The 13,357-nt window shown below is 31.9% G+C and overlaps 1 protein-coding gene across 3 annotated transcripts in view; it reads right to left on the bottom strand.

Annotated features, from left to right (window-relative positions):
* Positions 1-1,641: 1,641 nt before the first annotated feature.
* Positions 1,642-13,357, bottom strand: part of LOC142352804 (uncharacterized) — a 30,921-nt gene continuing 19,205 nt past the window's right edge. For 2 of the 3 annotated variants that reach the window (XM_075404935.1, XM_075404936.1), the window contains exons 3-9: positions 12,736-12,871; positions 11,364-11,590; positions 8,430-8,489; positions 7,776-8,085; positions 5,968-6,142; positions 5,316-5,479; positions 1,642-1,891 (exon numbers count right to left, since the gene is read on the bottom strand). In XM_075404935.1, the coding sequence (XP_075261050.1) occupies positions 1,685-1,891; positions 5,316-5,479; positions 5,968-6,142; positions 7,776-8,085; positions 8,430-8,489; positions 11,364-11,590; positions 12,736-12,871 (1,279 nt within the window). In that variant the 3' untranslated portion in view covers positions 1,642-1,684. The remainder of the gene's footprint in view (positions 1,892-5,315; positions 5,480-5,967; positions 6,143-7,775; positions 8,086-8,429; positions 8,490-11,363; positions 11,591-12,735; positions 12,872-13,357) is intronic. The other variant, XM_075404937.1, reaches the window with a different exon arrangement.

The following is a 13,357-nucleotide window of genomic DNA, read 5'->3' on the forward strand; positions in this document are numbered from 1 at the left end:
ACAAATGACTTCCAACGAAAAATACTGAACTGTTCAAAAAGAGTAGTGGTAAGTTTTATTACCTTAAAATGAGAATCTTGTAAGAGAACTCGAATTCAAACTCGAACAATCTTGCAAGAAATAACAACATCCGGTAGGAACTCCGCTAGATATTTTTAAAGATATTAAACCAAATTCACTTTTCAAATTAATTAATGCAGAATAAACATCAATACTGGACTGCATTTTAACATAATTTCGCGAGGGAGGAATTAAAAGTAAACGCATCAAAGCTGTCTCAAACTAGAACTCAAATCTAACCGTAGAACCAACCTTTCCAAATAGAGTTGCCCATTTTTGATCGCCTAAAACACTATGGTACCAAAAAGCTACGTGCACCTGAAGATTTACAAACATTGAAAAAACCAACATCTTGGGTTCAAATTTAATCTCTAATAACGCCTCATTGCACCTAGCAGACGATTTGTATAAATTTCATACAAGTTTTCGCATGACATCTGCGTCATTTTTCGTTTTAAATGTCCGACACTCTTTCTAAATTTTGCCACAAAATTGTCTGTTTTCATAATTGCTGATTCAAAATCTTCCATAAATTTTCAATAGAGTCAACTCTGAACTGTACGCCGGCCATTCTAATAGCTTCTACTCCTTTTCGATGGTCGAATAAATATCGACCATCGTTGATTTATGCACAGGAGCATTATTTTGATGAAAAATAAGGTCCTCAAAATGCACTTCTTCTTCGTAATTAATCAAAATTTCTAAATAACCGACAGTATTTCGCTTGTTTGTTCACCTAATAAGCATTTTCCGTACATCTGGTCGTATTGCACCCTAAAACATAAGAGATCGCTTGTCCGTACTCAATTCTTTCTAGAACTCTGGTACCATTTCTTCAAAAGAATCCAAAAGTTACGTCACTTCAGATGAACACTCTAATTTCATCAGTCAAAGCAACATTCTACCAGAAAGTGAAAGGCTTCTTCACTATATTGATACGCCATTTTGAACAAAACCACTTGCTTTTTTCTTCAAACTGACTTTTTTGCAGCATTTCTCAAAAAAAAACAATGTTTGGAGATGTCTAACTGTGGTTCTGGTAATACGCTCCAATGAGGTTTTGGGATCTGTTAAAACATCGTTATCTAATTGTTTTTTTTTTGCGTTTTTTCTTGACCTTTTAGGGGTCTCACGTCCAATTTTTTGTCCTAAAAACCGTTATTTTTCAGGTAACGTTAGCATGCATACTGTGCATTGGATCTTGATTTCAAAGGGGGTTGAAAGAACAAGGCGGTTTTATAATCTTTTCTGATCTTTTTTGATCTATCTTTATTAAAATGCGAATGAAATTTTCTTTAAACTTCTCAATTTTTCTTCTTTTACGCCTTGGCGCAAATCATGATTATGAAGCACGAATCATGCTTTAAAAGCTGAAATTATTCTGTACGTAATTTTTTATTGTCATAGTGTATGTTCAAAGATCAAAAACTAACTTTTCAAATTTATTTACCACATTCCCAATTTCCCAATGTGTTCCAAGACTGACGATTAGCATTAAAGTAATAAGAAAACGTTGATATAAAGGTTTCAAAAACGTCAATTTATTCAACGGTTAAATTAACACAGATAAATAGGGTTAATATTTCTCCAGGGAATATCGAGTGTTTGATTGACAATAACTTTCTTATGTCAGCTTTTGAAAGATTTTAGTCCTGACAGTGTTCAATTTATCCAAGAGAGGCTTATGAAATGGTTTGATGAGAATGATGAGAAGAATTGAGTTCACAAATCCGAAACTCATCTTGAAGAGTCTGAGAATGGCTTCAATTGTGTAATTACGACTTTCGATTTGACGAAGACGTTTTCCAGGATCGCTGTCAATGTCATCAACCTAAAATTGAGACTGTTTTTTAGGAAGTCCTGATGAAAATAGAATCTACCTAGTCCTAATACATAAGTACATTCGTTTACTCCCCCTTCTTCCTGTAACCTATTATTCCTGCCGTAAATTGAACCGTAAATGACTTTATTAATTGTCCAATAAACGCACAACTAACAATAACAAGAAGTCTAATGCGGCCTTATAAAGCAAAAAGGTTCTAACACCACTGAAAATTGGACTAGCTGCCGAAATGTGGGCAGATTTTGAGTCAATTTATCCTGGTGGGTTTGAATTTAGAAAATGTGAAATTTATTTGCTATTTCTACAAATAGAGACCATGTTTTGAAATGGCAAAATTTTCATATTCAATTGGTCATTTCAAATTCCAAAGAATTTCGATTGCTTCATTCTAAACAATTCCGCCTACAAAATATCAGAAAACTACAGAAATAGTTCAAAAGTATAATTTGGATTTTTTAGCGACCCCTTGGATAATAAAAGAACAAACTCAGCTGAATTTTGGATTTTAATTAGGCTTCCTTCTGACAATTAAATTTAAAATAAACTATATTTTTGCAATTGACCTAGCTAGGAGTTATCGCTTCTAATTTTTTAAAGGATAAAACAGTTTTAACAGCTTATCGACTTTCTTTGCTAAAAAAGTATAAAAATTGTTTTCAAGACAAATGGTTAGCATGATGCATTTCGGTATTTTTCCTCGATAATTTTAGTTATAAATTTTTTCTAGTTCTCAATGGAGATACAACTGTATTAGGAATCAAAAACTGATGATTCTCAATTTTCCTTGTCTTTCGTATTTGCTAATTAGGCAATTTTTTACGAAAGAAATTAGATGTAAATTTAAAGAACCTTGAAAAAATTGCATATTCAGATATATTTTGGAACTTATAATAAATATCAAAACAAACAAATCAAGTGCAATAGTTCTGGAAACTTAATGGCTCATTTTTAAGTCGTATTTTATCTCAATTTCAATACGATACCTTTTTTCCAAGTCTTTTTTCAATGCCCTTTATTTATATCTAAAAAATTGCTTTCAACTGAGTTTTCCAGCCAAAAATTTTAAGCATTAATTGATAAATTCTGTTCTTCCATAAATTTAATACTGGTTTACTTTTTGTGGCAGATCAGTTGTTTCTTGTAAAGTTTTGATTGAAAACGTTCAATATAACCTTGTAGGAATTCATTGTCTCAAGATAAACTTTGATTGCTGTTTTTTGCCTGCCTGATTTATAAAAAGTCCACACACTCTACGCAAATTTTGAGAAAAAAAACAATGAAATGATCATTACATCAATGTGCATCCAAAAAGTTCAAAGTGGGTGTAATGAGTGGCAATGTTAAGGAATTTAACTGATTTTAGAGCAATGTTTGATGTTTCATTTAAATTTGATGTTTGATAGATAATTCGCAGGTTCTAAACGGCTTTTGAGCGTCCCTTTTTTCATCTCTATCTGCTTAATCCCCTATATCTCCCGATTTTAATCTTTTTTATAAATCGTACATGTATTGTGGGTTCGATAACCATTGAAACCTTCAAACGTGCATTGCCGAAGCATGGTTATAAATCAGCGGCCCGAGGGCATTTGTTTGAAACTACGACAAGAGTACAGGAGATTTCAATTGTAAAATAATTTTATAAGGAGAAAACTTTCTTGAAATGCCATTTGCTAAGTGGTCAGGTGAAATTATAGAGGAGTAAAGAGATATGGTGCTGAGATCTGTGCAGTTAAATGTAGAACAGTATTCTGTTTTATTTTTCAAAATTGATTTTTCCTGAAAGAAAAATTAGAGGAGAATTTGTTTGTTCTCACCGTGAAACGCGCATACGCAAAATCCAGATCCTAAGAGTGCAAGATTTTAGAATGCGAGATCGTCTTTTATACAGTGTCAGATCTTAAACTACTCAAATATGTAAAAATGTGTTTTTTTTTTAAATTGAATGTACAGTTGTTGCGTACAGCCCCCCCCCCCTAAATGTGTACACCTCAGGGATTTCTATTTGCGACATTTCATGTTTCATTGTTAAATCACTTTCAAAATGGTTATCATCTAAATTTTGACTCATTGCAAATTCCAAATTGACTTTGCTATCGAGAATCGTTCACGGTAAAAACTCTCGCGCTTTTTGCTGACCTGGAGAGGATTTCCATAATGTGTTTTTTTTCTCTTCTCGGAGCGTTGATGTCTTCAAACGGCTTAACCAGACATGTGACGACTAAGTTTTTCCAAAGTGTTGTGATCAAAACCTTGTTTGTATATATTGGTTTTAGCCGATGCTCATAACGAATGCCCACTCCAAATTTTTTTTTAGCTCCATCCAGCTTCTTTTGCTATATTTGGGATGATTGAAGCCAACGTGATCACTCCAAGGACGGATTGATTACGGAACCAATTTCTCTGATCTTTGTTTTCTCTTAGTCTACAATAGATTGCTTTCGATTTCGAAGGTATTGTTGATAGATATCTCTATGATGTATATATATATATATATATATATATATATATATATATATATATATATTCTCTATGATGTGTATATATATATATATATATATATATATATATATATATATATATGGTACATATACAGCAGAAACGATTCCAAATAGTTTCATCAGGAAAACAGAAGGGCTGATTGTCTGCAGAGTAATCAAAAAGGGCTCATTGTTTGCAAAGTTGTTTTCCTGTTTCGTTTCCGCAAAAAAATAGGATCTACTCGGTTCACCCAAATCACACACAACCTAGCTTCCAATATGGTGTTTAGCGTGCTGGCATAGGAGTACAGTTACAATATGTGGGTGTAATTATAAGCACTATTTGAATGTGGGACGAAGATCCTGAAAGTTATATCCTTTTCGCAATCAAAAATTGTAATCACTTTTGTAAGTAAAGTGTTTTTGACTAAACTTGCGCAACGCGTGTTTCAAATTGGTTAGGTGACTCTGAGGAAGTCACTTCGAAACGCTGGCAAAAATTTCAAACAGCTTTGCGATTCTCGATTAATCCCAGACTTTCTCAGTGACTTCATCAGAGTCACGTAACCTATACTTTCAACTTGCCCAGAGTTGTTGGTGAAAAATTTCAAAGAAGTGTTTCGTATCACGCTGTGAATGCTGAAAACAAAAATATATTTTTGATGGCTCAGATTTGATTGATTTTGTCATTATGCACGAAAACACATATACGCCAGAAAAATTAACACATTGTTTATTTTTTGTTGTCATGATGTGTTTCTATAAAGCAGAGACGTTCTTCGCTATGATATCGATAAGGCAGACGATATTAAAAAAGAATCAGTTTTTCGAATCTATAGTTGATATTTGTGGTTAGTTGTGTATTTATGTATTAATTATGCATCTATATGTTTTTCGGGTTTTTAAATGTTTGCGTTTGCAGAGAGAAAACTCACTACTGCTCCCGACATTTCGATTGAAACGTCGTTCATTTGTATCCAGAGAACTCTCGAGAAGCCGAAAGTCTGACCTTTGTTCACAAAATCCACAAACACCGTATGGGGTGTCACCATTACAGTCCAAGTAATAAGTAGAGCCACGAAAGCTCGGATCAGCAAGTCTAGAACAAAAAATGTTTCAAAAAAGCCAAATAGATTTATTTAAAAAAAAACAATGAGCGGCCAATCACAAATAGTTAAATTCTGAAATGCATTAATTTTAGAATCGCTTGCTATGGAAATAGGACGAAACAATTTCTTTTTTTGGTAATTCAAGCGTTATTATTTTCCTTATATACACACACACACACAATATATATATATATATTTATATATATATTATATATAATATATATATATATATATATATATATATATATATATATGTATGTATATATATATATATATATATATATATATATATGTATATATATGTAAATATAAATATATATATATATATATATATATATATATATATATATATACGTTTATATATATTCTTAGGAAACTATTTTTACTGGAAAATGACTACCAGTAACATCCTTTTTGCAACAAACACAAAAAACATAAAACCAATAATTAAGCAGAACGATAATAAGTTGCAATTAACCTTTCCTTGCGATTTGTTTAGATGCACGCAGCGTCTGTATGCATTTCAAGTATAGAAGGAAACACACAATGATTGTAGGCACGTGGACACCTGGAGTTCTTCCGTAATATTCCCAAGTTTGAATTCGGTCCCGGTAGCAATCCATGCAATAATCGTTACTTGTTTCACTCGCTTTCTTAAATCAAAATGCAATAGCTCAGCGAAAAAAAATTCGCAGTGGATCACAGATTTTAGCGAAATTAATTTTACACAGTATGTTTGTTTTTGAAGTATTATAAAAGGACTTTAGTATCTGATTCGCTGTGCAAGTTATGATAAAATTAGTCAAAGTTGTCAGAGAATGCGCGGTGAATGCGAAAAAATCCGTTGAATGTGCTAGTTCAAAAAACTCAGTTCTTCTCACTTCATTTCAAATATAAAGACCAGCTTATTAACACACTGCTACATTTACTCTATTTTAGTTCTTCTAAAAGTGAATTTGGACTAAAAGCCGATAATTTTTTATTGGCGTCAAACATTAATTGAAGTATCAAAAGCTAAACTTTATTAGGATTGGCGTCTGATTAATTTGATACAAATCACTCAGTGTTGTTTTCTCTTACAGATAAATTTGATTTTTGATTATTTTAATATAAACCCTCAGTTTGTTGCAGAAGAGTATCGTGTTTTGAATATTATATAAAAATCCTTCCGTGCTGTTTTGTTTATTAGAAAAAAAAAAATTAGTCTTCTGATTATTTTAATAACAATCCTCAGTGTTGTTTTTTTATATATAAAATTAGGCTTATGATTATTTTAACAAAAAGCCCTTAGTCTGATTTTACTTTAATGATTAAATTAGTTTTCCGACTTTCTTATTGAAATTCCTCTGCTCTATTTTTTTACAAGTTTTTTTCACTAGCTATAAAACAGATTGTATACGCCTGGTTAAAATCTAGCGATTACAAATAAAGAATTATTCATATTTATATATATATATATATATATATATATATATATATATATATATGAAATAAATAAATAAAAACAATAATTGAAAATACAATCATCAAAACAAAAACGTCATCTTTTCATTGTTCACGTTTAGTTCAACACTGTTCAACATAAATTTCTATCCTCTTAAACTCATCAATTTTAATCCATCATTGATTAATATGATAAAAGTTGCATCTTTAGATATCCTGAACACCTTGATTAACAGATTTTTTTTACCTAGTTGTAAAATTTCAATGACTTTTCTCAGATTCAAGTAACAAGAATTATAACTTGTGGATAAAATCAATTTTAATTTTTATCGATTAGAACGAACTTATTCACTGAGAAACTTTTAAACATAAATTCTGTCATAGCTCACCAGTTATTGTTCAACCGTCAGCTGTAATACTTTTTCCATTATAATTTTTCTCTCATCACTTTTTGAATTTGAAATCTATCCTATTTCTTTAGGGAAGATTGTTTCTTTTCTTTTCAGGGACTATAGGTTCCTTTCTTGTCAGAAACAAAGTTTGATGCAGTTAAAAGCAATTAGAGCAAACACGCTATTTTCTGCGGGAATTATTGTTGTTAATAGCGCGGAAAGAAGTTACATCAGGGTGGATGTCAGTGACGTAGTTTTTCGGACAATAATGTCACAGGTCTATAGGACTCTCTCGTATGTCGTCAAATTCAGCAAGGGCCTAATCTTGGAATTAACTTTAAATTATTTCTCATTGGGGAGCGGACAATGCCGACATCATAACCAACAATCGAATGTCATCAAACAAATACGCCCGCAAACTTTTTCTTTGCTCGCTTTTTCATATACTTACTTTTCTTATTTCGAAGTATACATATTCCACAATAATCAGAATCGGAGCAAAAAAACTGAGAATAACTGTCAGGCTATAGAAAATTATTCGACGTCGTTTGCTCAGTAATTGATCAGATACCGACCCTTTGCAAATAAGAATGTATCTTTCAATAGCCATAGCAAGTAGTTGAAATATTTGACACCAGTAAGGAACAATATCTGATATCAAATGAACAGCTTTCAACGTTTGTTTAAAGTCGGGTGCTCTTCGCCAGGCGAGGTTATTTGAGTTCAAAATTTGCTCGTCTGTGTAGTCATAGTCGTTAAAACTTTTTAAGGAGAGTTTCATGCCTGATTTTGTTTATTTCTTTTAGCTTTAAAAATCTCGGGTCGATAATACTAGTTTAAATAACTTGAAATTCCGGCAAATAATGTGGAAACAGCAATATTTAGATGAGAATCGTTCATTGTCTGTTTGATCTTTAATCAAGAGTTTCTCTAAGAATAACTTTTAAAACGGCATCTACAATGTTCAGTTTTGTCATTTTATACATATATATATATATATATATATATATATATATATATATATATATATATATATATATATATATATATGTAGGTATACATGTTTATGGCCATTCAAAATTCCGCAAATGAGTATGAAAATCTCCTTGTTATAAGGAGGCTCTGACAAAGTGTCTCCATCTTCTGATAGTCATTATCTTCATCGCTGTGCAAATGCAATGGACATAGTCAATGTGAAAAATCCTAACCAAATATGTGTGGAATTTTCAAATATTACATGAATCTAACAGAAAACTTACATAATTTTTGAATGAGCGTGTGATGGCATCCATAATAATACAGTGAAATAAAAAGCAAAATTGATCGTTAAATTTTAGATAAATAATCCGATGATGCTGGTGCTTACTGGGTCACTGTCCAATTAATCTAAGTATTACGTGAATGCAACGTATTCGGCTACAGTGTTGCTTGCACGAGTCCCGTAACCCCAACTTTTTGCAATATTTTTGGGCAAATTCTATTTTGGGCAAACATTGTGAACTCCAAGAAGAGTGGAATCATTTTAGAGGTGTCACCCAGTGAGAGGGGACCTTCGTTTTTGTAAATATTGTCTCACCCAACGAGCGTGGAGAACATAAATAATTTTCAAGAGTTCAATGAAGATTGAAAAGAGAAGAATTCTGAAATTTAATGAGAACAGGACTGATGTCATAGAGAGCGATTGAGAAGAATGAAGAATTTTTCAACAAAAAAAAACTCCCCCATTTAAACTCTTAATGAGCAAAAAATTTTGATTCCGAATCAGACTTTGATAACAAAGTTTTTTATTAATTTACCTTAGCTACTTAAAAAAAGAATATGTACACATTAGGTAAACGGTCCGGTGTATATCGGTATCAATAAACAGTTTTTGTATAAAAGTGGATAACACGCACAAAAATATAAACAATTAAACTACGCATAATAGACTAACGGTTTCGGCACTCGTTTTTAATAGTATCAACCGGCCTTCAGCTCCGTTCAGATGTCTTAAAAACTCGATAAGTCAAAAAGATGAAATCTAATGTATACATTTTATTTATCTCTTAAACGTTTCACCCCCCTCTTATTTATTTCATGGTGCAACTGTTTTCAAAATTACTAACCTTTTCAACAAAATTTGAAGCAAACATTTTAAAAAACTGATACAGATTTTAGGCAGACAAATAAGTGTGAAAAATCTATTTGCATGAAAAATTTTCCGAAGAGCTGAGGAAAGAAGTATTTTTCTCCCTTTTTGTAGACTTAATAAACTATTATTTGAACTTACGAGAAGCTTCGGTACGTCACAAAGCGGATTTGCAAAACTTCAATTTATAAACTACATTTTATGTTTTTTGTAACTTTTCAAATAGATATAAACTTTTTTTTGCAACCAGCAGAGTTTCTTCAGATGGTTTTTCTGACATTGAACTAAAAAATATGACAGAGTTCAAGATCTGTTGTCAATTTCTGTAAAATTTAGTTCAAAAATTTCATTTTTGTATTTTTTTTTCATTTGTGAAGTGCTCTGTATTCTGATTTGAATTACTTCAAAAGTTGTCATCATTTTTCATTCTTAAATTTTTACTCCTTAATATGAGATTAATTATATTAAATTGAGATGACAATTGGAAACTTTAAAAAAAATTTTGTTGTTGAAATTGAAAGCAATTCATTTCTTTATTCAGTCAGTTGTTGTCTTATCTACATGGCTTCTACATTCTCTGCTTTCGAAGGTGCAATGTGGTTTTGATATTTAGATGTTTGTTGCCTGTTTTCTCTCTTATTATTGAATAATTTTTATTTTGAAGAAACACAATTTTCTACTATGGATACGCACTAGTTTTTACAGCACAATTTCACCAGGCTATTTTCAGATGGTGTATTGTCAATTAAATGTTTTGGACACAATATAGAGGGATCCATTTTTAAGAAGTTGCCCTTTTTGCAGGTTAAAACATCTAATAAATCGTTTCTGGAAACGGTTTTGTTTCTCCCTATTGTTAATTTTGTTTCTCTTTCTTTTTGTTTCTGTTTATATACTATACATGGTCCTGTCTCTCCATTGCTTATTTTTTATTGTTTCTCGAATTTTTACAACGGAAAAAGTTAATTGCAGTTAACTATCTGCGGGATTTGTGCGCAGTTATCATATTTGGTCGGCCAAATTTTTGTTTTTGATATTTTAGCCTGCCTAATTTGGTGAAACTCAGTGACAGAGTTCAATAAAATTTGCGGTTAGTTTGCGTAATTTTTTTTTAGTTGACTTTAGCAATGAATTTAGACAAAAATGTCAAATTCTAGCAACTTAACTTTCAAAAATTCAGGAATTTGCAATATAATGCAGTCAGTGAAATTGAGCACTTTGAGGAATTGGTGACCATTGCCCCGTTAAATTGGCATTTTTTATATCGGATTTTAGGAATTTTACTTAAAAAAAAACAGATTTTATTTATCGTTTTAGTTTCTTAATCCCATATCACTCAATTTTTCCTTTCATAATAGACACTAGCAACATTCTCATGTCTCTCATGTACTAACAATTATTCAACGTTAACAAAACTCAGATCTGGCTTATAACGCTCTCACCCATGTATATAAAATGCGAAATGAATTTTGCTTACTAATACTTGAAAATTCGGGACATGGAGAGATTTTTAGAAAAATATAGAGGAATAGAGGAAAAATATTTTAAATGCTTGAAAAAAATTGAGACAACAAAAACAACCAGCAGTCGGGTATATGAGACTTTTAAATATAAATGAGGAGGAAAAACGTCGTGCAATTTTACAATTAATCGTTTTGTAAGTCTTTTACAAAACGTTTTTTGTTTTCCTGGTTATTAAAATTTATCCTAAAAAACGTTTTTTTTTATTTTACTTTCATAAACAGCTGAACGTGATTTTTAGATCGAGTTTATACTATTCATACTCCCAAGTTCAATTTTTTTTATGCACACAAGTTGATAATAATGAAACAGTGCAGCTTGTGGGGGGTTTATATGTCCAAAAAGTTTCTTTGAGGTTTTTTATCGCATTTGCTCAGTACTTAATCTTACTGTTTGTATCGGCCAACTTCATGAAATCCGGCATAGTTGCAGTAATAAATAAAAGATGCCCACAGATCGAGTAAATAATCTGTCAGTCCAAGTATTCCAGTAAATATCAAGTCAATCACACTTTGTAAAATCACCAAAAAGTAGTCGAGAGATTGGAGCTCTTTGTTTTTGTAAACAACCCACAAACAGAGCAGATTAGCCAGTATAACGGTAAAGAATACAGGGCCCTAAAATTTCTTCATTATCACACAGATATTTTGGTCATTTGATTCGCACATGTTTTTGCTTATTGGATGACCAAATTAATATAATTGGTTAATAATCATTATCATTAATAATCGTTAATAATCATAGGTAACCAGTTCCATGCAGGAGTAATAATCAGCTCCAGAAAAAAAAACAAATGAACCAGACCATGTACCAGACCGAACAGATTCTTGCCGAGATCATTGAGGCTGAAAAGAACTAAGAACAAACCCAACGTCAGAATTGTAGCCGGTCGTGGCCTAAATGTGGATATGAACAAAAACGTATGCGAATGCGACCAAAATTTTTTTCTGCGTTAATAACCTTTCTGTACATCTAAATTTACAAAGCGGACGGAACTGTAAAAAAAATAGAAGCTACTTTTTTCATCTTTCATCTGATTTCTTTATTTAATCGTATTGATCTCTTTATTTTTCAAATACGATTTCATAATTTAATTTATGTTAAATGAAAAAATATCTCAAAATGCCGTCAAATGCTTGTAATAATGTAATAAAGGCGGCAGAACTAATTCAAACTTTTTCCATTTTTAATATACACCACAGCAGTTTAACCCTTATACTCTTTTCTCAGTGAAAATTATCAGCGAAACATGAGACAGCATTTCAAAACAAACTTCGGAGGCTAGATTTAAATAAGTTATAGCCATTTTTGGCGGAAATCGCTACTTTGTTTTGCTTCGATTCTCTTCCCGGGCTGATAGCAAGGGAAGAGAATCTTAATCAGTACTGAATCAGTGAAACTGCTTGTTCTGGATCCTTACAGAGCCAGAGTGACTCATCTTTGATCGTTTAAGACGTGACTCATTTTGAATCTTGTATCAAGTCTTGTCAAGTCTCGAGTAAAGTCTGGGTCAATAGATAGTTGTACACTCTAAAAAAATAGATTAACTTACCAGAAAAACCCCTAAAGTTACCGGGACAGTTCAGGTAGATTTATCTCACCTGAACCATACCTGTTCACACCTGAAAAACACACCTGAGCTTCACCTGAACTTCCGATTACCTGAACACGGCTCAGCTGAATTTGCCTAAACATTTTTTAGATTGTATTCAGATTCTGACAGCCCAAAAAAAAGAAAGCTACTGTTTTGAAAAATACTAACCATCAATAATTCGGAGAAGATTTTTGTCATAAGCGCCGGCGCGTAGTGCTTCGGAATTGGAAATCGATAATCCGGGGAAGTTACTTGTATCTCTGAAGATGAAGATGTGGACGAGGGAGGGATGATCAAACTAATCCTGATGACCAAATAGTAGTCCACAAAATTTGAATTAGTCAGACATTTTGTTTATTGTTTTTCCAAGTTGTTTATTGTTTATCCGAGCCAGGATTGTTACCAAGTTGTTGTATAGGTTCATTATAAAGTTTCCAATTAATAGAGGTTTTATTTCGCTACGTTGCTGTTTCATTTGCAACTCAGATGTGTTAAATTAATTTTAAAATATCATTATTTCGAATGATAATTTCAATATTACAAATTTCATAATATAAGAATTCCGAATTAATTTGTAAATTGATTACCGTCAGGAAGAGGTATAGTTTCTTATATTTTAACTGCTGTTCGTTAGATTTAATGTGAGACTCGCAGACTCTTTTGCTGCCTAAAGAAAATCTGGTGAACAGACAAAACAGTCCCAGACAAAACAATCCCGGACAAAAACAGTCCCGAATAGCAAAATATTCCCAGAAAAAGCAGTCCCAAAAAAGCAGACAAAAAGAGTCCC

Source organism: Convolutriloba macropyga, chromosome 14, assembly GCF_964194025.1.
Source record: "Convolutriloba macropyga chromosome 14, txConMacr16.3, whole genome shotgun sequence".
Classification (NCBI taxonomy): Eukaryota; Metazoa; Xenacoelomorpha; order Acoela; family Convolutidae; genus Convolutriloba; species Convolutriloba macropyga.